We start from the raw sequence: 23,801 nt of genomic DNA, 5'->3' as shown, positions 1-23,801 counted from the left end.
AGGCCGAAACAGATGGGTTGCTTTTTCACTTTATCATTTCAGCAAGTGCTGAATGGGAAGTCACTCCTGGGAGGCTCTGAGGGGGGTGGTATCTGCAGAGAGGCAGTCATGGGCACTCTAAGAATCTGTGTCAAGAGCAGGGTTGAGGCTGGGCTTGTCTCCAAGTTGGCATCCGCCTTGCAGCTCTGCTAAGATCTCCTCCAGCAGGTCCATCCTGGGGAGTAGTGGGATACGGGTGGAGCCGTGGTGACCTTAGGGATGAGGATTGGGCCCAGGAGGGGGAGGGTCCATTTCTTACTTCTGCAGGCTGGAGAAGAGACCTTCTGTGATCAGCTCAGGACTGGGGGCCTGCAGGGGAAAAAAGGCTGCTGCTGCCACCCAGTAGCCATGGAGCTCAGGACAGGGGATGGGCTCGGGGTCTTCTGCTTCACCCACTCTTGTGGCCTTCCCTGCCAGCAGCCTCCAGGGTGTGAGTGGGCAGGCAGGGGGTGGGCTCACAGGGCAGGGGGGCCAGCAGGGCAGCCCTGTGTGTGTGCCACTGTAGCCCCTGCAGGGCTGGGGTCTTGGCTGAGTTCCTCTCACACTGCTCCACAGAGCCCTGGGTCCCCAGCAGGGAGGCTGAGTCCTGAAGGCTGGAGTGCAAGGGCAGGGCCCTGGGGGGAAGTCGGGTTGGTCAGGGGGCACAGGTCAGTGAGAGGACAATTAGGGGGTCCTGGGGGTCCCTAGTCAAAGGAGAGGCAGCCAGGGAAGTTGGGATTGGTGACAGCTGGGGGGAGGGGTCCCAGGTTAAAGGGATGGGTGTGCAGGGCCCTGGGGTATTCATACTGTTGAGGTGGGCTCCAGGCAGCGGTGCAGGCTGACCCTGGCTGCGGGGCTGGAGCCTGGGTAGAGGATGGGACAGGGACTTGGGCCACTGCCTAGAGTCAAGCTGCTGCCTGAGTCCCAGACAGTGGCCCTCTGGACTCTGCAGTGGCCTGTGACCTCAGGAGTCTTCAGGGCCTGTGGAGATAATGGCAGGAGCTGGCATTGGTTGCCCAGGTGCCCCACAGCTCCCTTGGTCCTCCATAGCCCTGCTCTGGCTCCTACCTGGCATGGGGAGGGGCCTAGGGACATCACAGGGGGCACAGGCTTGGGTGTGGTCTTGGCTCTGGGAGCCACCTCACAGTACAGGGTCTCTGGGGGGCACAGACCAGTTGGTTGGAGTGGGGAGAGCAGAGCTGAGCTCAGCACCCGCTACCGCCCACTCCGTGCCCTCTAACCTGGGAGGAAACCCTGAGACACAGGGCACCGTGTGGTCCCATGCATCAGAGAGCTCACCCCAGGAGCTGAGTCCTGCAGAGAGGAGGCTGAGTGTGCTCAGGTTCCATGGCTACCACCCACCCCTGCCAACCTGTTCTGTACCTGGGCCATGGCCTCCCGCAGCAGGTATCGAGTGTTCTGCAGACTGCCCCAGCGGTCAGCGGGCCCTAGGCCCAGCCCAGCCTGAACCAGGGCCTGGTAGGGGGCCGGCACCAGGGGGTCCAGGGTTGGGCTCTCACCTGCCTCCAACTTAGCCTTCACCTCAGGCCCCTCTCTCCCAGCCCAGGGCAGCTCTCCTGTGAGGAAGCACGATTGGGGGACCCAAACAGGAGGGGCTGGCTCAGTGGGGCAGGGGTAGGATCACTCACTGACCAGTGAAGACCTCCTGGGCCAGGATGCAAAAGCTGTAGAGATCTGAGGTGGCCGCAGGCGTGTCACCACAGATGAGCTCAAGTGGCAGCCATGGGTACAGTTCGGGAGGTGGGGGCAGTCCCGGGCCTGGGCCTTCCCGGGAGTAGCCCTGCTGTGGCCTGCGGAGGAGGCCGAGGGGCCTGGTGAGCTGGGGTGGGGGTGTGGGGCCACACGGGGATGAGGGGCCGGCGGGCGAGGCAGGCACTCACCCGGGCTGCAGCCAGCGCCGGTGCAGGGGGCGCCCGTGCTCTAGGCCGCCCACCTTGGCCAGGCCCGGCCGTACCAGCTGCACAGCGTGGGAGCTAAGGCCGCCATGGGCCCGCCAGCGCGCCTGCAGGAACAGCAGGGCCTCCAGCACCTGCAGCAGCAGGGGGCCAGGCAGCAGGCCCGGCACGGCGCACGGCCGCCCCTGGCTCGGCCCCCGTGGGTGCAGCACCACGTGCAGGGAGCCCAGCCACACGGGTTCGAAGAGCAAGCACAGCCCCGACAGGTCCGCCGAGGGGCTCAGCGCCATCAGCAGCAACAGGTTGGGGTGGTGCAGGGCGCTGGCGGGAGGAGAGCAGGCGCTCACAGGGAGGCCCCAACCTGCGCGGTGGGGGCTGCCCCGGGCCCCCATCACCGCCATCTGCACCAGCCACCAGGCGAGGAGACACTGAGGCCTGGCTCACGGGGCCAAAGCCCAGGTCCTGCCCCCCTGTGCCCCCTCCCCGCACGCTCCCCTCTCCCTGGGCTGGGGCCCACAGCACACAGGACGGAACCACTGTAGGGGGGAGGGCGGGGGGGGGTGGCACTCCGGGAAGATGGTAACGGGGCCACTGTCAAGCTCCCGGGCTTTCTGTTGTCTGGAGGGCAGGCAGGAGACTGCTCTGTGGGGCTGGGCCCACCTGCGGCAAGGCTCGGGGGCAGGGGGGTTCCCCTGTACCTGCAGTGCTCAAGGTCAGCCAACAGGACATCGGGCTGAGTTCCCGGGGCCTTCAGCTGCCGAGCTGTCACGGGGTGGCCCCTCCACAGGAGGCTAGAGAATGGGGGGGGAGAGCACGGGTCTGAGATGGGGTGGGGCGGGGCGGGGGGTGTCTTCCTTGCGAGGGGAGGAGGGGAGCTGGACACCTCCCAGAACTCTGCTGGACAGCTAGGTCGGGGGTGGGGTGGGGGTGGGGGTTGGGAGGGGCCCTCTCTCACTTGGCCATGAGGGTGTGGGAGCTGCTCTCGTAGGTGCGGTCGGGCTCGCCCTGGGCTGGCAGCAGCTCCTTGGGGTCCGCGAGGGGTATGCCTGTTGCCAGCCCCAGTGGCCATAGGCTGCTCAGCTGGGGATGGGGGGGGAGAGGGGCTATGAGGCACAAAGCAGACAGGGGGGTTCCCTGCTCCCCCAACCTCTCCCGCTTACCTGGCCAAACCCCAAGGCTGGGATTTGGGGGCATCTTCTGATCTGCTCCGGCCTCGGTACCCTGGGGCAAAGGGAGGTCCAGGGCTAAGGCCTGGGCGCCTGGGGGGGGGGCGGGTGAGTGGGCTCCAGGATGTGGGTAGTTACCTGTCCGCGCGCACCCGCCGCAGCAAGGAGAGGGAGCCACGCAGGCTGCGTCCAGAGTCAGCCTGCCACAGGCCCAGGGATGCACTGGCCGCCAGCTGGCCGCCGTGCACGAGCGCAGAGACGTGGGCTCGACACAGCTCTAGCAGTTCCAGCACCTGGGTGGGGGACCTGTGCACTGAAGCAGGTGGGGGTGCCGGCTCCATACGCCCCCACCTGCCCTGGGCCACCGCGCACCTTCCGGCTCTCCTTGGCACCACCCTGCTCTGCCCAGTCCCGAGGCGTGCGGCCCTGCCAGTCATGTAGACGCAGGTCACCCCCCGCCTGCAGCAGGTGCAGCATCACCAGGCTGCGGCCCGAGAAGGCGCCCGCGTGCACAGGGGTGCTGCCATCAAGGCAGCGACTGCAGTGGAACAGGGAGGACAGAGATGGATTAGGAGAGGGGCAGAATGGGGACAAGAGGTGGCAGGACGGGAGCATGGAGGCATGAGAGGAGTCAGAGTGAGCACGGGAAGCAGCCACTGGAACAGGAAGGGTCACCTGGGGACACGGTGGGGTCTTTGGTGAGGGTGTCCGGTGAGCACAGGAGGTGCCAGGGGAACGGGAACAGTCACTGGAGGACAAGGGGTTAATCTAGAGAACAAAGGGGAGCTCACTGGGGGCGGAAGGGTGTCATGAGGTCCCCCGCTGGGGAAGAGAGCCCTGGCTCTCTGGGGCTCAGACTCAGACCCCTGGGAGCGCGGGGGCACCGCCATCGGTCCACTCACTGGTTGGGGTTGGCGCCAAAGGAGAGCAAGAGCTGCACGGCAGAGCTGTGGCCCAGCAGCGCCGAAAGGAAGAGGCCGGTCTGCCCAGCAGAGTTCTCACCATCCACCTGGACGACTGAGGGGCAGCAGGGCTTAGGACTGTCTCCAGAGGCAGAGGTCCTGGGGCTGCTATGCCACACCTCTGACAATTCCCAGTCCCTGCAGTCCCTCCTTGCCTGGGTGACCCTCAACTCCAGGTTCTATCTGTATGTTCTGGAACCCCCACCCTCCAACCGTCAGGGACTCTGCTCAGAATCTGTCTCAACACAGTGCTCGCTGTTAATAGGTCCACAGAGCTGCAACGAGAGGTGACATCCACTTGCCATGCCGACACCCACTTCTCCCAGAAGTGTCAAATCACACAAAGGTACCCAGGGGCTGGGGGCAAGTGGACTCCTCAGGGACCCCGGCCTACAGGAGCCTCGGGCACAGTCCAGGTGCTCCGTGTGTGCATTCAGTATACGTGTACAGGCCCCGTGAGGCCAGCACCTAGTTCTTCAAGAAAAGCAGAATCTTTGGATTTTATCAGGAAATCTCTCATGGTTATTTTTGAATGCTGCTTCTAAGAGCTGAATCCAAGTAGCAACTTTCTCTCCACCTCACCTATGCCAATCCCTTCCCGGGATCATTCTGCTCAGGTCCTCCCCCAACCCCTCCCCTCTGCACCTGTCATCCCAGTTCTTCCTGTAGGCCCTCGCCCACATCCCTACTGAGGGCAAATGCGTGGTGTCTTTTGTCCTTGCACTCCTATGTCCTAGGCAGATATGGCAAAAATCAATCATGCGCTTGGCCCAACCCAGCTTTATGACAGTCTCTGTCATAAAATCTCTCCAAATGAGGTCCTTTAGGAACATCTGAATATCACATTTACTGCATTATTTTTTACTTGGAAGCCCACGGACTTTTGCCATGGCATGCTAACTGGTTTTCTGTATTTGTCTTGCCCTGCAGAAGGGTCTTCTTAAAACACAAATCACTGCGTGATATAATCATTACAATGGTAATCATTTCATTTTTTGTATAGATAATATTATACTTGTATAATATTATACAAGTTGTTCCAAAAATAAAGGGGGGGGGGCAAGCCTCCTTTTATGAGGCTAGTATGACCCTAATTCCAAAACCAGTTAAGTTTCCAGAACCAAAAATGAACTTATATTTCAATTTCATGTTTGATCGTATACGCTAAACCTGTAAAGAAAGTAAAAGGGATTATCCAACTGATTTATTCCCAGAAATCAAGGATGATTCAACGTAAGAAAATCAATCAATGTAGGAAAACACATCCATGGATCAAAAAATAAAAATCAGGGGATCCCTGGGTGGCTCAGTGGTTTAGCACCTGCCTTTGGCCCAGGGTGCAATCCTGGAGTCCCAGGACCCCTCCACCCAGCGTGGAGCCTGCTTCTCTCTCTCCTCCTGTGTCTCTGCCTCTCTCTCTCTATATATATATATCATAAACAAATAAATCTTTAAAAATAAAAATAAATAAAAATCACATTCAGCTCAGTAGATACAGAAAAAGCTCCTGATAAAATCCAGAACTTCCATTAGAGACTCTCAAGGATAGAGAGCAAACCGAGGGCTAATGGAGGGAGATGGGTGGGGAGTGGGCTAACTGGGGGGCACTAGTTATGATGAGCACTGAGTGGTATATGTAAGTAATGAGTCACTAAATTAAATAAAAATAAAATTTAATACTTACTTACGATTGAGGGGAGCAAATACCTCAAAAAACTAAGAGTAGATGGGAACTCCCTCCCTTTGTAACAATTACATACCAAAACCCGAAAAGCACCCATGATACTTAATGCAGAAGTATTAAGTATTAAGTATTAAGATACAGATTAATTCCCTTTGATATCAAGAACACGGAAAGAGATGTCCATGGACAAGGTTTGGGAGTTCTGGCCAACACTTTACACGAGGGAGGAAAAAAAAAAAGAATTAGAGTTTAAAGGGCTGAGATCAAATTGTCACCATCTTTAGGTAATAAAAAATGTCAAAGAACCAAAAATTACAACTATTAATTAAGTTCAGAAAGTGGCCAGAACCCCAATCGACTTGCAAAAATCAATGAAAAATGGAAATTGTAAATTAGATGTTAATTTCCTGCCCACAACTCCAATGGCTTCCCATCACACACGGGGCAAAACCTCACAGAATTCACACACTTCCTGCCTGTTGCTTGCGCCTCTGAGCTTCAGCCCCCTCCCAGAGTCTCCCTGCTGCTGCTTAAAGTTTGTTCTAGGGTCGCCCGGGGTGGCTCAGCGGTTTAGCGCCACCTTCAGCTCGGGGTGTGATCTTGGAGCCCGGGGATCGAGTCCCCAGTTGGGCTCCTCGCAGGGAGCCTGCTTGTGTTGTGTCTCTCTGCCTCTCTCTGTGTGTCTCTTATAAATAAGTAAAATCTTAAAAAAGAAAAAAAAATCTTGTTCTGACTTCAAGCCCTTTGAGTGGCTATTCCATTTTTCTGAAGTGCTTCCTCCACCCTCCACAGCTCTTTTATTATGGGACCCAAGTAGCACCCCATCCCCAAAGCCACCCTTTCCGTGTATCTACTTCATCCTCCTTAAATTCTCATGATAGACTTCGTTCCCAACGACCTGAAGGTCATCCCCAAATCCCCAGCATAGACGACAGAGGCTGGCGCACACGGCCCGGCGCACAACGTCTGACCGTCTGACCGGCTGAAGCCACAGCTTGGCCGCAGCAGCGAACCCTCACCTCTCCGCAGGAGCCGGGCCAGGCCCCAGCCTGGGCCCCCGGCCACAGCCAGGCGGTGCAGTCGTCCCACCTGGGCTTCTGGATCCCTAACAGAGCCCAGCTCCACCGGCAAGTGGGAGCGCAGGGAGGGCATCTGTGGGCTCCGGACGGTCAGCTCCCGGGCAGGGATCACCTACGGGGTCTCGTGCGGGCAGGAGACAGCGAAGGCAGGACCTCTGGGGACCCTGGAGGGCCGCGGGAGAAGGCAGGGGCCTCGGGAGGGGTCTGCTTTGCTGTTAGGTGTTGGATGAGCAAAGGGGTGCGGTCTGGGAGAGCGGCGGGCCTGGGGCCCAAGGGAGCCTGAGGGCGGCATTCTGCCTGTGCGGAGGAGCTGTCAGGGCTCCAGGGATAAGGGCTCCAGGAAAGGGGTCTAGGGGTTCAGGGAAGGAGTCTGGCGGAAGAAGGGCCTGAGGGTTGGGACGGAGAGGACGGGGGTCTCCAGGCTGGGCGGGGCAGTGTTAGGGAGGAGGATAGTCCTAGTCCGAGGGCTGGGGCTGGTGCAAAGGCCCTGAGGCAGGCTCTGCAGGCTCGGGGAGGGTCTCAGGGTTGGGGACTCGGACTGCGGTTCAGGGAAGCGTCTGGGTGCGGGGTGGGGTCTGCGGCCTAGAGGGGGGGTAGGGGGGGTCTCAGGCTGGGGGGGCAGCAGCCTGGGGGGGGGTCTAGCCGGAGGGCGGTAAGTCCAGGAGGGTCAGGGGCCTAGGCCCCAGCCCCGGGTCTGCACACCTACCGTTGGGCTCCCGCAGGACTCACCGCGTGCCTGCCACGTGACCCAGGCACTCCGGCTTGGGCATCAGAGGCGCATGCGCACCAGTGGCTTCTTGCCACGTCTGCGCTTGCGCAGTAGCCGCTTCCCCTGAGAGGCGCCCCCCAGCCCCGAGGCGGTGCGGGAGAACCGGAGGCGATGGCCCCCCCAGAGCTGTGGGCTCTGCTGCACCTGGAACGCCTCTTATGCCTTCCGGGGGCTCGAGGTGCTGGGCCCTCCCTGTCCTCTGCTGTCTTCTTCCCACGCTTCTCACCCTCCACGGACTGTCCCTTCTTTCCCTGCCCCAGCCTCGTCTCTCTGCCCTGAGCCTGGGGCCCCGCAGTGTCCTGGACAGCTCCCCCTGGAAGTCCCCTGGGACCCTCCCATCCACCGGCTCCCACACTAGGAGCATCTCCCCCAAATTACATTTCCTCCCACATCCCCATCTCAGGGCCCCCCCTCTTCCAGCCAGAGCCCTGGGCCTCGCCCTCAATGCCTCCCTCCCATCCAGCCTCTCAGCCTCCAGCTTGTCCTCCCCACCAGCCCCCCTCCGGTTGATACAGCCCCGCCCTGCTCCAGCTGCCAGCGGGGGTTTCTTAGTCCAGCTTCCCTTGGGCTCCCAGCCTGTCGCCCCACTCTGGGACACCCACTGCATGGTAGCCAGGGCACTTTTCCTAAAGCCAAACCCTGTCCCTCCCTTACGTGAAACGTTCCTGACTCCGCACGGCCCTTGGGGCAGAGTCCAAGCCCTGAAGTCTGGCACCAAAGGTGCCACTGTCTGGCCTGCCTGTGATCGATACCCTTGCTGTGCTCTGGGGTCAGCTAGCAGTCTCTCTAGAGCTGCAAGCCCTGACGAAGGTCAAGAGTAGCCCTTCCCATGGGGCACCTAGGTGGCTTGGTTGGTTAAGTATCTGCCTCTGGCTCAGGTCATAACCCAGAGTCCCCAGATAGAGCCTCACATAGGGCTCCCTGCTCAGTAGAGTCTGGTTCTCCCTCTCTCTCTGCTCCTCCCAAAAACTCATGCTCTCTCTCTCAAATAAATAAATCTTAAAGAGAGAGAGAGAGAGAATAGCCTTTCCCCAAGGAGGCAGCCTCTGTGCAGGGCAGCAGCCTGGGCAATAGCTCAGGATCTTTATTAACCACATGACCCCTGGGGATGCTAATGGGGTGCCCTCAGGCCCCGTCTCAGCAGTCTCCGCTTGAGTTCTTGGCTGAGCAGCGTCTGTTCCTTGCGGGCACCCTGCAGCACACTCCGGTTCTCCTGGGCCCTCCGGATCAGGTAGGGGATCACCTCCTCCAGGGAACCATAAGGGATGGACTTATACACGGCATAGCCGGCCTGCCCTGTGGGGAGAGTGTTGGCAGGGCGTGAACTCCTCCTGTTCAGGGAGAGGCCCCATCTGGAACAGACTTCCATCTCTCAGAACCTGGCAGTCTAGGTGAGTTGGACAAAAATCTCCCACTGAAAAAACTTAAAATCCTGCAATAAACATTTAGAAAATCTTCCTAAAGTTATTAAAATCCTACCAAAAGAGTAAGGAATTTACTAACCTGAGCATTAAGAGAAACTGAGAACCCAAAGAGGGAAGAATGTACAGGAAGCACTTCCACCCTGAAGGCAAAATCGAGCTATTTGTTGACCTCCCAGAGTTGAGGGGGTGCCGAAGTCGAGGCCCAGAGCCTGACCAGGGTGAGAGTTGTACTGGAGCACCTGCTCAAATTAAGCTGCACCCTCAGCGTCAGAGTTCACCAGAAATCAACCCTCCCACCTTCCCCCACTCACAGAGAATTGTGGTCTTGGCCATAAGTGGAACAGAGAAGAAAACAGAAACCCATCTCTGAGGGATCGAGGCCGAGGGATCGAGGCCGTGGATTAGCCTCATATATTTGTAGCTCAAATTTGCATCACTGAGATGCCTCAGGAAACCTCAAGCCCTGAATTTAGGGTAAAGTGGTTCTGTACCCCTTAGCACCTGGCAGAAGAAAACACAAATCTTCTGGTCTCAGACCCCGGGCAGCTGCACAGCAAAGATAATAAGGCACCGGGGAAACAAGACACCATGATCAAGAACCAGCCAAAACAATAGACAGCAGGCTCAGAGACAGGCGTGCAAGGCCTTCAGATATGGGAACAACAAATCTCTCTGGAAGAGTCTGGTGGCTGAGCCGGCTGCAGGCTCTGGATGGGAGCCTGGTCAGGCACTGGTTGGGAGTGGGGAAAGGGGTCTGGCTGGGGGGATGGGGATGAGGCCTAGGGCATGGGGGGCGCACATGCTGATGGAGCATGGTGGTGGGACATGGGGAGAATGGATCGTTCACATACCCAATGCCAAGGAGACGTGGTCACACATCCCTAGAAGTTGTCCAAAACAGACAGGCCCATCCAGAGGAATGCCCAGGTCCCACATGCTATAGAAAAGGCCACATCATCAATCCAGACGGCGGCTGGATCCAGAGCTGGAAGTCAGCCATCATGCACTCATACGGCTGTTGCAGTTATTAAAATTTTGAAGTTCTTCTAAACTTAGTGATAAATAACCACTGTTCTCTGGCCCCTGAAATCTCCCCAGTGGGTATCAGCTCCTTCTCTGGAGCCTTCAGGCCTCCCTAGGCCCCAGCAAATAAGGACAAATGTCTTATTTAGCTGGGGCCTACAGGGTCTACAGGTTTAGCCTACAAGGGTTAGATATTGTGACTGGACTCCCCCAGAATCCCTGTGAACCTACTGGCCCATCGCTTTCCTCCCCCTATTCCATGTCCACCACCCTTTGCTAATCCCTGGCATGTGAGCAAGGAAGGGGAAGGAAGGGGGCCTTCTTGTGGATATCTAGTTCCCATTCCCCTACGTACCGCTTGGTGGCATGGTGAACAGATTCCTCATTGTGGGAAGCCACCATGAGGTGGCACATGGGGCCCCGGTGGGACACTTGAGTCAGCATCAGCTCCAGACAACGGCTGTAACTGAAGGGAAGTGTTCTGTTCAGCTTATGGCTTCTGGTGATGAAGGGTCAGGCCCCAGGGGCTAGGGAGCCCTGTCCTTGGGAGGTGGGGTGCCCAAGGGCAAGTACTCTGGAGCCAGAAAGTGCCCCCCGCCATTTCACCTGCCCCTGCTACAAGGGATGGACCTTTACTGGGCCTTTTACCTCCCTTATAAGGTCCCCTAACAGGGCTATTGCAGATGGGGTGAGATGAGGGTGTCATGAAGCCCCTGATGCAATGGCAGCCTCAGAGCAAAGGGCCTCATCACAGGCACAAGGTGACATTGACCCACAGTCATTCACTGCGGTGTTGGCCACTGAACAGGAGTGGCAGTAGCGCGACCCCAGCTGTAAGTGGGCACTGGCTAAAATGCACAGTGGTGCACAAGAGCGAGTGCAGCGCCAGGCACTAAAAACGGAGGCAAATTGGTGAATGTGCTCCCAGCTGGCCTCAGGCCATGTGCCCAGCTAAGGACTCCACACGCCGCCCTGGTTATTCTCCATCACCTCCCAGATCTGCCCGTCTCTGCCCCTTGGGAAGCTGTGTCACCCGTGGAGTAGCCGGCAGGAGATCTGAAGGTGGGGAGAGAGAGAGCTTGGGGTATTTCACCCCGTAGCCCCCTCCCCGGTCTACGCTGACTGTCCCCTGTGTGTGGTGACACCTCCTTAGGGTGGCCCCTCTTCCTCAGCTATGGAACAGCGGTCATTACAGCTTCATGCTCTTAGGGGTTCCGGGGTTCCTTGATCTTCCTTGTGGCTCCCCTAACCTTCCCCACACTCAATAGGGAGAGTGCATTTTACTACATTTCCCTTAGTTAAACTCCTTTGCTCAGAGTTCTTTTCCCCTAGGGGTCCTTTTTTTTAAAAAAAAAAAAAAGATTTTATTTATTTGTGAGAGAGAGAGGGGCAGAGACACAGACAGAGGGAGAAGCAGGCTCCATGCAGGGAGCCCGATGTGGAACTCAATCCTGGGTCTCCAGGATCAGGCCCTGGGCTGAAGGCGGTGCTAAACCGCTGAGCTACCGTGGCTCATACGGTAGCTCCCTCCCTTGGGGTCCTGCCTGACGCACATACACTCATCTGACTCTCAAGTCACATACACTCATCTGACACTCAAGTCAGCTCCATGATGTAGATGTCCTGGTTATCCCCATTTTACTAAGGGGAAGATTGAATGAAGCTTCTCCCCAGGTCACACAGCTAAAAGTGACTGGGCTGGGATTTGAACCTAGGCTGTCTGATGCTCCAGGGCCTGGGTTTTTTATCCTGGTTTTAAATTATGCTAGGGACGCCTGGGTGGCTCACCGGTTGAGTGTCTGCCTTCTGCTCAGGGTGTGTTCCCAGAGTCCCAGGATCGAGTCCCACATCAGGCTTCATGCATGGAGCCTGCTTCTCCCTCTGCCTGTGTCTCTGCCTCTGTGTGTGTGTGTGTGTGTGTGTGTGTGTGCGTGTGCGTGTGTGTGTCTTTCATAAATAAATAAAATTAAAAAAAATAAGTTATGCAGCTGAAGGGAAAAGCAGGGGGCAGTGTGTAGACATGATGCTTTTTGCACACAGAAATCTCTGTGTTTACCTGTTTATGGATGAAGGAACTTAGGAAATGTGTAAGAAACTAACAAAAGTAGTCACCTGTGAAGAGCAAGGAGACTCCAAAATGAGATGGGGATTTGGGTGGAAGTGAGATATGTCAGTGTATTCATTTTCTTTTCAAGATTTTATTTATTTATTCATGAGAGACACACACAGAGAGAGAAGCAGAGACACAGGCAGAGGGGGAAGCAGGCTCCCCATGGGGAGCCTGATGTGGAACTCAATCCCAGGACCTTGGGATCATGACCTGAGCCAAAGGCAGATGCTCAACCACTGAGCCACCCAGGTGTGCCAATGTATTAATTTTCATAGCATTTTGATTTTAATTATTATTATTTTTAGAAAGTGCAAGCAGGCAGGGGAGATGGGCAGAGAGAGAGGTAAGAGAGAATGCCAAGCAGGCTCCATGTTCAGCACAGAGCCCTATGTGGAGCTCAATCTCACAACCCTGATATCATGACCTGAGCCAAAACCAAGAGTCTGACGCTCAACTGATTGAGCCACCCAAGCACCCCATATCACTTTGATTTTTAGTGACATAAATTTATTATTTCTTCAGAATATATAATATGTGAATTTTGCAAAATGGTGCAGCAGCTTTGGGAAACCATCTGGCCATTCCTCAAAAGTTAAAGAGGGGGTTACTATACAACCCAGCGATTCCACTCCTAGACAATTGAGCTTTCAAGAGAATGGAAAATGTGTATTTATAGAAAAATGTGCACACGAATGTTCATGGCGGCACTAGTCACAATAGCCAAAATTGGAAGCGATCCATCAGCTGATGAGTGGCTAAACAAAATGTGCCGGGGCCTGAGGGGAGGAGCATGGGAAGGGACTGCTAAGGACATGGGGTTTCTTTTGGGGGGTGATGGAATGTTCTGGAATTAGTGGTGATGGTTGCACAACATTGTGAATATGCTAAAATCCACTGAATCGTATACTTTGAAAGGGTGGATTTTATGGGTCATATCTCAGTAAAAAATAATAATGGATTATATCTCCATAAAAAGAATAATAATGGTCCCGGTGATTAAGACTGTGGGATACAAGCGTACATAAAAGCCCCCATGGTCCTTGGATGCAAGCCTAGGTTCCAGCCGTGATGTGGCCACTTGCCTGTGAGCTTGGGTCAGTCTCTGTAACTCTACATACCTCTCCTGGATCCAGTGTGAAATTGAGGCAGATTTTGTAAGCTCTACAAGGACAAGGCCTGGGGACCACCTTGTTTGCTACTGGGGCCAGGGGCCAGCACAGGTCCTGATCTAAGTCAGGTGATCAGAAAGTAAAGGAACAATTTCCTTCCTCCCAGGGCCATGGGATGGGGGCCCCAGGGGCTCACCCATATTTTGCTCCCCACACAGAGTGATTTGAGGTGGATGAGAGGGTTCTAGAGCCAGTCTGCTGGGTGCAAAACTTGGCCCTGCCGCTTACTAGCTATGTGACCTTGGGTAAGCGCTTCCACCTCTCTGTGCCTGGGTTCCTTCTGAGAAATGGAGTGTGTGTGCGCGTGCGTGTGAGATAACAGTACCTACTGCTTGGGGGTCGTTTACGTATTCAACAGATCTGTACTGAGCACCTGCCCTGTAGCAGGCTCAGTTCCAAGCACTGGGTGCTCAACAAATCAGAAACCCCTGTCCTCCTGGGGGCCCGCATTCTGGAGGGGGAGACAGACAATGTGCAATTGAATACGAAAGTGTATAGAACCTCAGACACCGGCAAGTGCTAAAGAGAAAAATAAATTCAGGAAGAGAGTAGGTGTAGGTGTTCTAATTTTTGACAGGGAGGGCAGGGAAGGTTCCCCCGAGGACATACCAATAAGTAGAGACCTAAGGAGATGAGAGAGTGAGCCATGCAGCTGTCTGGAGGGAGAATGTTCTAGGCGGTGGAAACAGGAAGTGCAAAGGCCCTGGGGATCATCAAGGAGGCCAGTGTGGCTGGAGTGCAGTGAGTGAGAAGCAGAGTCTGAGGTGAGGAGATCACAGCACATGGGGCCTGGGAGCTGCTGGAAGGATTTGGGGTTTTACTGAGGTGCAGTGGGAGCGATGGAAGGGTTTTGAGCTGAGGAGGGACAGGATTTGACTTATTAACAGGCTCCCTCTGGCTGCCTGTGGGGGAACAGACTGGGATGGGGGTGAGGGGTGGACAAAGGAGAGAGCAGGGAGCCCAAGGAGGAGGCTGCTGTGCAAGTGGGAAGTGATGAGGTCCTGGCCCAGGGAGAGGAAATGATGGTGCACACACATGGGATGTGTGCCGTGATGAAGGGCTAGATGTTATGATTTATCTCACAGGCCTGGCTGGCCTAGTCCTACCTCTGATTGGTAGCCTCGTAGTTGGGCTGAATGGGGTCTTCGGTCCCCTGGTGCCGAGCCACCTCTCTCTCCTTGTCCAGATACGCCCCTCGGACCAACTTGACTCCGAAGGCCCGGCCAGCCCTGTCAGCGGCCTCCGCGGCCCGCCTCAGCCGCTCGTGCGTGTCCTGGCGAAGCACCCCGGCAGCTTGGGGTCAGGGCCCCGGGGCGCCGGCCCGCAGTCCCCCACGGTGCACCACACACCTTCAGATAGGCCTGGTAAGTGTTCCACACCCAGGGCCCGCCCTCCCCGGGGCCGTTCCAGCGCAGGGCCAGGGCGTCCACCAGCAGACAGAGAGCAGGGTTCAGGAAGGTGTACTCGGCATCCACCAGGATCCTCACACGCTGGGCCCGGGCATGCTGAGGGTCAGAGGGTCAGAGGTCAGGCCTCGGGGTGCCCAGCAGGTGCGGCGGAGCCAGGCCGCGGCAGGTGTTACCTGTACTACCCGGTGCAAGCGACTCAGAGAGGCCTGGAGATGCTGGTTTTGCTGGGCGTTGAGGCAGGAGATCTGGAGGTTCTGGGGGAGCAGCAGGGGAGGTGGGAATGGCTCAGGTTACTGGATCCTTCCAGGGCCTGTGTCTCCTCTCCCCCACCACCAAGAAGGGAAAAAAATTGAGAAATTGTAAGCAATATGAAAAGTAACCGTATCACAAAGAAACCATTTATTCAGGTGAATAATAACCATTTATTCACCTGAATAAATGGTTTAGAGCCCCGGATCTGGGTTTGAATCCTGACTCCATCCCTTACTGTGTGGCCTTGGACAAGTCATATAATCTCTCTGGGTCTCAAGTTTTGTCTATTTTTTTTCAACAATTAGTTGATAATGGCATCTACCTCGTGGAGTTGCTGTGTGGACCTGTAAGACGTGGCTGGACGTAAGAATGGGGCGGGGCAAGCACGTGATAAGCATTCAAAACGTGCTGTTGTCGTGATGATAATAAGCGACTTCATATATATAATCTTCACAATGATCCTGGTGGACAGTTACTCCAAACCCCGTTCTGCAGCGAGGAGACTAATGCTCCATGAGTGAAGACTAGGAATTGACACATAGGAAGTGAGCAGGGGCGAGCTCATAGTGGGTGCCACAAGTGTCACCTGCTATTGGGTGTCTCAGGATGTCAATACCTTCCTCTGGGGCCAGAGCCTCATTGCAGCCCATGAGGCTCCCCCCATCGGGCCCCTCTGCTCTCATCTCCTCGGCTCTTGCCCTCCAGCCACTCTGGCCTCCCTGCCAGTCCTTCAACATGTCCAGCACCTTCCAGCCTCAGGGCCTTTGCTTGGCTGCTCCTGCCTGGAACACTCTTCCCCTCCATGTCCACTTGCCTCACTCCTGCCTCTCCTCCGGGTGTTTTTCTCAATGTCATCTTCTCAGCGAGGTTTTCCGTGGCTCAGATTTGCAACTCCCTGTCTGGGGCTCTTGCCTTCTCCTTCCCTAGCCTTATTTTCCCCCCTGCAACGCCGATTTATACTTGCTACGTCTTGGCTTTTTGGTCTTGCCTCTCCCCAACTAGCAAGTAAGTGCCTCAGGGACTAGGAGTTCGTCTCCGTCATCATTTCCTCCAGCCCTGGAGGAACACGGTGGAAATAATCGTTGTCCCCCAACTCTTGTTCTTGTTGTGGAGATTCTAAGGGTGGATGTGAACTGCTGGCCACTCAAGGAGTCAGCTGGGTTCAAAAAAATTAGGAAGCTAAAGAAGGAGGAGCAGGTGGGACTTAGTTCTACCCAGATCCAACAGAGACTGGGGGGCCTGGGGGTGGGGCTGGGTCTGCTAATGGGAGGCCCCTGGGATCAGGCCATGAGAAGGTGGCAAACACCACCCCACCCTTGGCTTAGTGGAGAAAACCTTCCAGAAGGAGGCACCTGCCCAGTTACCTTTTCCTCAGGCAGAGAATTGTCTTCCCCTGGCTGGGGGCAGAGTCTTGGGGGAGTCCTGGGGAGTTAGTAGCTGGTGAAACTGCCTGCATATGATGGCCACCCTCAGACAGGGCCTACTGGGTGCCCGGTGCTATTTGGGGTACCTCACCTAATATTTAACTCACTCGGTCTTCAGCCTCCCTCTGAGCCAAGGACTGAGACAGGGGATGGGGGGCTGTCACTGAGATGGGGACAGGAAGGGGAGACACGGAAGCCAGGGTGGGACCTGGTAGGTGTGGGCGGTCTGGAGGATGTCCAGGGGCTCAGGGGAGAGGCTGGGGCTGGAGACAGATGTGGGCCTCATTAGTACCCAGGGGAGAAACTGAGGCTGCAGCGTGGGTGAAGAAGGCCCCATGGAGGGGAGGAAGGAGTGAGGAGGGGGGAGCCTCCGTATTGAAGAGACCGGCAGAGAAGAACCTAACACGGTTTGAGAACCAGCTGGCTGAGATGGAAAAGGAAAACCAGGTATTAGGGACGCCAAGGAGAGCATGTGACGAGAGGCCGAGGAAGGCCCCTCTGTTCCTCGGGGGATCGGATGCCAGCCAAGCAGGGGCTTTAATCCTTAAAACCGCCCTGGGAAGAAGTTGCTCCCACTGTCTGTGATACTCCAGAGCTGATCCTCTGAGACACCCGAGTCCTGCTTCTATGTGTCCTGTGATGCTTTTTTCAAAATGCCAATTTTTTTAAAATGTGAAAGAAACACCACATCGCCCACAGCATTGTTTGTGGTGGTGGAGACTCAGAGGCGCCCTCGCCGTGTCCATCCTGGGAGACCTGAGCTGCGTGGCGAGGAGCAGCAGGTAGAGGCCACGGATTAGATGCACACAAAGACTCTTGGACGGATCTTAAAATCAGAGTGCTCAGTGGAAAAAGTGAAAAATGGAAAGAGATAGGTAACAATGCTATTTGTGTACATCTAAAATTACACCCTCAGGTTGATGGGGAGGAGCATGCCAGAACTTTCTGCAGTGATGAAAGTGTTCTTTGTCTTGATAGACTTGAATTGCTCAGGTGTGTGTATTTGTCAAATCCACAAATAGGTACAATCACCAATAGATACATTTACAATCTGCACATTTCACCGTATATACATTTTTCCTCGAAAGAAATAAAATACTATAAATAATTATCAAGCTCGAATTGGTGATACGTATCCCGAAACATTCGGAGGGCCCTGTGCTGATGCCTGCAACTTATTTTGAAATGCACTGAAAAATAAAATGGATCGGTGGACAAACGGAAGAATGGATGGAGGGACTGATATGATTCCAAGTAGGTAAAGTTAAATGTTAACAGTGGCTGGTATATGGGTGTTCACTGTAAGATTCTCTCGACTTTTCCGTATGTTTGAAGGTTTTCATAATAAAATATTGGGAAAATATGTCCCCCTGAACAGTGTACTTGCCAAAACAATAACAAAGAGATATACGTTATGCAGGGTCAAGGGGGTGTCAATGGCAAGGAAAGTAGAAATAGTAAATGGAAATGAATGAATGAATGAATGAATGATTAAACCAAAACCCCACTGGCCTAATCATAACTTCCAGTCATAGCTGAGTTGATTGACCAAATACTGATTAGTTTCTTCTAGTTGGGGAAGAGCTACTCTCTCACCCCCACCTCTGAGAACGCCCAGCCCGCAGCCCCCTCGCCTAGGTCCCCCAGATGGCCCATATATTCCGTCCATGCCAACCACGGCCCGGGCTATAGCCACGTTTATTCCGATTGTTCTAAGGCTGGGAAGTAGCAGTAGTTGCATGGTTCAGACACGCCGCTTGCAGGTGGCTGCTACATCCTAGCACAGAGGACTCTGCTCCCGCCCCACAGTCCCCACCAACCATCCAGCCAGCCTGGGCTCCTTACCTGCCCAGAGTCCATGGCTTCTGCCAGCCTCTCAGGGCTCAGCTCCAAGGAAGCCCCCGGTTTTCTGATCCAGGAGGTTAGCTCCTTCTGGAATGGGGCGGTGGGTGGAGGGGTGAGGGGGACCTGGTGGGCAGCTGTAGCCTCCCTCCCCATCCTGCCCGTCCCTTACACAGAGCCGAGTACTGGTCAGCGCCGTCATCTTCAGCTGCATAAGAATGTTCCCAGTCGGGCTGGGGGTCTCCAGGACGCCTCGTGACATGTCCACGCACCGAAGCATAGCACTGAGGTTTCCCTCATACCAGGCCTCGCTGCCCAGCCAGCAAGCATTAGCTTCCGGAGTCCACCAGCCCCCCTCCTGCCAACCTCCCCGCCTCCCCGGGCCCGGCCCCTACTCACCCAGCCTTGACAGCTGAGTCTGGCTCCTCTTCGATGGGTACCGCCAGCAGGGGTCGAAGGCCTAGGGTCTGGAGCTGTTGGACGCAGCCCTTCACCTCCTCTGCTGTCTCACCAGCCACAAACTGCCCGTAGAAGGATGCTCGGAGAAACGCTCCCGAGAGCCGGGAGCCCAGGAGTCGCTGAGACCAGGCCTGGAGCTGGAGGGACAGAGAGCAAGGGCTCAGAGGCCAAGCCTCGGGGATGCCCGAGGCCGATCCCCGGGGGCACCGCTCACCACCAGGCCGTGTGTGACCAGAGGGGGCCAGGCGCACAGCCGTAGCACCAGCAAAGCTCGTGTCAGTTCTCCTGTGCCTTTGAGATGAAAAGCGCCCCCATCAAAGCTCAGGGGCTGCCAGCCCCCAGTGGAGGATCCAGCCTGGGAACGGAGCACACGACAGGTCCGAAGCATCGTGAATCCCTGGTCACTTCTGCAGGCGAGTAAAGGGGCTCTGGGGGCGGGAGGTCTACCAAGTGCCCCTTGCCCGGCCAGGGCCAGTGATTGATTAACCAGGCAGTAGCTGGGGCAAGGCAAATCTTTTAGGATTGTGGGCTCCTTGGGGGTCAGTTAATTATTAACTGATGAGGACAGAGTTCAGACTAATGGGGTCAGGAAATGAAACTCCCAGTCATAGCCCCCAACAATTCTTAGCTGCCCACCACGTAGCTGTGGGTGCTCTGGAGCAAGGATCGCTGGGCTCAAGGCAATTTGGATTCATGATCTTGGCGAAGTTACTTAACTTCGCTGTTGCCATTGCTTCATCTTCGAATGGGAAAGATGGCAGTGCTACTGAATAAATTTGCAAGTGCGCGGAACCTGTAACCCAGCTGTTCCAGGCTGACCGTGCATCTTCCAGAACTGGAACACGGCCATCCGGGAACATGTAGAGGAAGGAATGTTCGTAGCCGCACGGTGTGGGATGGCCACAAGCCACCCAAACCTCCACCAACCAGAGAACGGATTAGATGCAGCGTGGTCTACAGTGGAATGCTGCGTGGAATACTATACAGCAGTGAAAAAGAGGAGAGTCCTGGGACATACAACCACGTGGGGCAACCTCACGTGCATAGCGGCGAGTGAACAAAGTGAACGAAACACCAAACGGCACAAGCTGCGTTATTTTGTTCACTACTCTTGAGAGCAGGAAAAATGAAACAACCTAGATCCAAAAATGTTAGGAATATGTACATGCGTGGCCCAACCATAAAGAAAAGACAAAAAAGGAAATGACTATCACCAAAGTCAGAGAGGTGGTCACCTCAGGCGATGAGAGGAGCTGTAACTGGGTCGGGGCTCTTTGGGGGCTTCCCTGTCCTTTCTTCTTAACCTGATGATTCACTGTTTTTCACATTCTAAGTATTTTTTTTAATGCCATACATCTACGTTTTCTACTCCTGAATGTACAGCACATTTCAAGATAAAATAAAGGTGAAACATTAATCATAGTATCAGTCTCATGGGGCTGTTACGAGGATCCAGTGCGTTCGTGTGTTCACACATACTGTGTATGTGCTCAGTAAGTACTGGCTGTGATCCTAAGGTGCTGTGTGCACACGATCTCATGATGCCTGCGCCCCCAGTGAAGTACACACTGTTCATTACTCCTGTGTTGGGGGATGCCCCAAGCCCCCTCAGGTTCAGTGATTCACTAAAAGGACCCACAGAACTCAAAAGAGCTGATTACTCACAGTCATGGTTTATTACAGGGAAAGGACACAGATTAAAAATGGCAAAGGGAAGAGACTTGTGGGATCCAAGGGGCCCCAGACACAAGCTTCCCGATGCTCTCTCCCAGTGCCACCAAGCAAACAGCACTCAATGATCCCAGCCCCAATGCGTGACGACACACCTGGAGTACTGCAGCCATGGACCCTCACATGAGCCTTGGTGTCCAGGCTCTTTATTGGAGAATCAGTCACATAGTCATGGCTCTTGCCCCATATGACTGACTGTAGCCTCCAGCTCCTCCCAAGGTCAAGCTGACACTGCATGTCCACAGGTAAACAAAAACACTCTTGCCAAGCAAGATATTCCAAGAGGTTACCTCCCAGGAACTGGGCAAAATTAATCCTTTACTGCATAATCCTCTAATTCACAGGTGTTAAAAGTAGAGGCTCAGAGAAGTAGAGCTACCTACCTGGAGTCACACAGCCAGTGGGTGGCCAAGTGTGGGTTTAATGACCCTGTCCCCTAGACCCCGAGGCCTCAAGATTTAACCATGCAGTCTCTTTCTGCAATCTTTTTTCAGTACCCAATTCACAGAACACACGACTAGAGTCAGATTATAAATCCAGCAAAGCTTGAGCTAAAAAAAAAAAAGTCTTTAAACTGCTTTTTCTATCCCAATCACAGTTCATATTAAAACAATACAAAAGGAGACAGTGAAAAATTAATCTTTCTCCTATGCCTGAATTTGAACCCCTCAATTTCCTCCCTATAAGGCAATGGGCTATCCTTGCAAAGACAGAATTTCCTATGCACAGAAATGCACCTATATAGTTCCTTGATTTATTACATAATGAGAAAATACTACTCATTTCTTTGCACATTGACTTTATTTTTTTAATAAACAATGTATTTTGAAAGATCATTCCTATCTCAGCACAAATGACTCCATCTCAAATATGAAAAGTTCTATGTTGTTTCTTCCTTTATCTTTTTAAGATTATTTATTTATTTATTCATGAGAGACAGAGAGAGAGGCAGAGACACAGGCAGAGGGAGAAGCAGGCTCCATGCAGGGAGCCCAATGCGGGACTCGATACCAGGACCCCGGAATCACGCCCTGAGCCAAAGGCAGATGCTGAGCCACCCAGGCACCCCTGGTTCTTCCTTTAATCTTTGTTAGAATCTACCACAAAGCCAGTTGTCTTTGTGAGGAGGTTTTTGTTTTTGTTTTTTTAAGATTTTATTTATGGGATTTTATTTATTTATTTTATTTATGGATTTTATTTTGTGGAAAGTTTTTTTAAATAATGAATTCAATTTATTTAATAAATATAGGGCTTTTCATATTTTCTATTTCACAAACTTTCACTCTTTGTGTTTTTCAAGTTGTCACTTCATCTAAATTGTCTAATAACTACAGAATTTGTAGAAATGACCTCTCTTTCACTCTTGATATTGGTCATTTTTGTTCTTTTTCTCTCTTGATTAGTCTAACTAAGGATTTTATCAGTCTCATTAATTTTTTTCAAATAATCAACTTGGGCTTTGTTAATTTTCTCTGTGGTTTGCTGATCTGTCTCATTTTTAACATTTGCAGATTGTACTGTTGTATGGACTCTCATCATTGATGATTTCATTTTCTCTGACACTTAGCATAAAAAATTTGCAAACACAATTTAAAGAATGACCACTGACCACTTATACGCCTTCCATCTAGATCCAACAACCTTGCCATATTTGCTTTTTCTCTCCTCTTTTCTTATCTCTTAATGTAAATGTGTGCCCCATATCATTTGAAAGAAGTTATAGTCCTGTGGCAAATCAGGATGCATGTCTTAAGAATAAGAACAGGGGCGCCTGGATGGCTCAGTTGGTTGAGTGTCTAGCTCTTGATTTCAGCTCAGGTCAGATCATGGGGCCTTGAATTGAGGCCCATGTTGGGCTCCTCGCTCAGCAGGGAGTCTGCTTGAGATTCTCTCCCTCTCTGTCTGCCCCTTCCCCTGCTCATTCTCTCTTCTCTAAAATAAATAAATAAATAAATAAATAAATAAATAAATAAATAAATAAATATCCTTAAAAAAAAAAGGATAAGAACATTCTTAGCTGGCTGGGCCGGGCCCCCTCCTGTCTGCAGGGGAAAAAAAAAAAAAAGAACAACCTCCTTCCTACATGCCCATACCACCATTCTCACATCTAGGAAAATATCAATAATTCCTTAGTATTTAATATCACATTCACATTCAGATTTATTCAATTGTCTCCATAATAGCTTTCATGGCTGTTACTATCATTTTTTAAACCAGAATCAGTCCATGTTCATGCTTTGCATTTGGTTGTTATGTCTCTTTAGTGTTTTGGTTTTATTTTTGGTACAGTCCTCAGGATTTTTTTAAAGATTTACTTTTTTTTTTTTTTAATTTTTATGATAGTCACAGAGAGAGAGAGAGAGGCAGAGACACAGGCAGAGGGAGAAGCAGGGTCCATGCACCGGGAGCCCGATATGGGATTCGATCCCGGGTCTCCAGGATCGCGCCCTGGGCCAAAGGCAGGCGCCAAACCGCTGCGCCACCCAGGGATCCCCCCCAAAGATTTACTTATTTGAGAGAGAGAGAGTGTGTGAGCAGGGGGAGAGACAGAGGGAGAGAGAGAGAATCTCAAGCAGACTCCCCAGTGACCATGGAGCCCGACACAGGGCTCAATCCCAGGACCCTGAGACCATGATGTGAGCCAAAACCAAGAGTTGGAGACTCAACCAACTGAGGTCACCCAGATGTCCCCATGGTTTTTTTTAAAAGACAATATTAACTTTCAAAAAAAGCCCAGGCCAGGTGTCTTGGAGAATGCCTGACATGCTGTATTTGCCTGGTTATACTCATGTGATGTCATCTACTGTGTTCCTTTATCCTATGTATTTGCTGTCAATCCTGTGTTTTGGTTGAGAGCCATAATTTGGTAGACCAGCCCCCTACTGGAGACCATTTAGGTTGACTCCAGAGTCCCCAGGCCTGATATCTTAGCCACCATGTTATTAGGCCTTCCAGGCTCCTCAACAACTCTCCCAGAGCAGCCTTGACAGGAGGGTAGGAGACAGGCTAAGTTCAAAGCCTTCCCAGACCTGCCACTGTGGGAGTAAGAGGACTAGAGTTCAGGGAGGTAGAGGGAGAAGAGAGAAGCCAGAAACAAAGTTATCTTTTGGGACTAGATTACAAGAGACCCTAAATATTCATTTTGAAGAGCTGATTTTACCTTGAGTACACTAGGGAGCCATGGAAAACTTTAGCTGTGGAAGAGAAATTCACATTTAGACTTTAAGAAGATTCCTCTGGGAGAGGGCAGGGTTGGGGGGAAAGATCCTCCTGGCTGCCCAGTGGGAGAGTAAATAAGAAGAGGGTCTGAGTCTAGAAGCCAAGGAGGAGACTGAGGCAGGGATGGGATGCAAGGATGAGGCGG

The 23,801-nt window shown here is 53.5% G+C and overlaps 2 protein-coding genes across 4 annotated transcripts; both read right to left on the bottom strand.

Annotated features, from left to right (window-relative positions):
- Positions 1 to 17: 17 nt before the first annotated feature.
- On the bottom strand, positions 18 to 8,495 carry LOC121484393 (inactive serine/threonine-protein kinase TEX14-like). Of its 2 annotated transcripts, XM_041743620.1 has the most exons (16): positions 6,766 to 8,495; positions 4,003 to 4,117; positions 3,776 to 3,868; positions 3,473 to 3,638; positions 3,239 to 3,393; positions 3,095 to 3,155; positions 2,890 to 3,014; positions 2,633 to 2,725; positions 1,920 to 2,255; positions 1,672 to 1,829; positions 1,402 to 1,595; positions 1,260 to 1,332; positions 1,087 to 1,175; positions 826 to 999; positions 299 to 348; positions 18 to 214 (listed from the first exon to the last, which is right to left on the bottom strand). In XM_041743620.1, the coding sequence occupies exons 1-16, from the start codon at positions 6,896 to 6,898 to the stop codon at positions 118 to 120; spliced, it is 2,112 nt and encodes a 703-aa protein (XP_041599554.1). In that variant the 5' UTR covers positions 6,899 to 8,495; the 3' UTR covers positions 18 to 117. The 2 variants fall into 2 exon arrangements, with proteins under 2 accessions (XP_041599554.1, XP_041599555.1); XM_041743621.1 differs by lacking the exon at positions 3,776 to 3,868.
- Positions 8,496 to 8,643: 148 nt separating this feature from the next.
- Positions 8,644 to 19,203, bottom strand: PRODH2 (proline dehydrogenase 2). Of its 2 annotated transcripts, XM_041743622.1 has the most exons (10): positions 18,921 to 19,202; positions 18,647 to 18,843; positions 18,420 to 18,558; positions 18,251 to 18,337; positions 14,903 to 14,983; positions 14,670 to 14,825; positions 14,427 to 14,593; positions 10,397 to 10,507; positions 9,870 to 9,955; positions 8,644 to 8,890 (listed from the first exon to the last, which is right to left on the bottom strand). In XM_041743622.1, the coding sequence occupies exons 1-10, from the start codon at positions 19,092 to 19,094 to the stop codon at positions 8,706 to 8,708; spliced, it is 1,383 nt and encodes a 460-aa protein (XP_041599556.1). In that variant the 5' UTR covers positions 19,095 to 19,202; the 3' UTR covers positions 8,644 to 8,705. The 2 variants fall into 2 exon arrangements, with proteins under 2 accessions (XP_041599556.1, XP_041599557.1); XM_041743623.1 differs by lacking the exon at positions 8,644 to 8,890 and having other exon boundaries at positions 9,869 to 10,003; positions 18,921 to 19,203.
- Positions 19,204 to 23,801: the final 4,598 nt, after the last annotated feature.

The sequence above is a fragment of the Vulpes lagopus genome, chromosome 2 (genome assembly GCF_018345385.1).
Source record: "Vulpes lagopus strain Blue_001 chromosome 2, ASM1834538v1, whole genome shotgun sequence".
In the NCBI taxonomy this organism is placed as follows: domain Eukaryota; kingdom Metazoa; phylum Chordata; class Mammalia; order Carnivora; family Canidae; genus Vulpes; species Vulpes lagopus.
Note: the sequence above shows the minus strand (reverse complement) of the source record. Positions and strands in the feature narration are given on the sequence as shown.

Bases quoted from the DNA above. Each gene is read 5' to 3' on its own strand.
- PRODH2 (XM_041743622.1), bottom strand. From the start codon at position 19,094: ATGCTTCGGACCTGTCGTGTGCTCCGTTCCCAGGCTGGATCCTCCACT. The intron at 18,844-18,920 runs GTGAGCGGTGCC...CTGTCCCTCCAG, and splicing joins TGGTCACACACGGCCTGGTG to CTCCAGGCCTGGTCTCAGCG. The intron at 10,508-14,426 runs GTAGGACTAGGC...ACTTCCCTTCAG, and splicing joins TACGAGGCTACCAATCAGAG to TTACAGCCGTTGTCTGGAGC.
- LOC121484393 (XM_041743620.1), bottom strand. From the start codon at position 6,898: ATGCCCTCCCTGCGCTCCCACTTGCCGGTGGAGCTGGGCTCTGTTAGG. The intron at 3,639-3,775 runs GTGACCCTTCCT...GTTCCACTGCAG, and splicing joins AGACCCCACCGTGTCCCCAG to TCGCTGCCTTGATGGCAGCA. The intron at 1,830-1,919 runs GTGAGTGCCTGC...CCTCCTCCGCAG, and splicing joins CGGCGCTGGCTGCAGCCCGG to GCCACAGCAGGGCTACTCCC.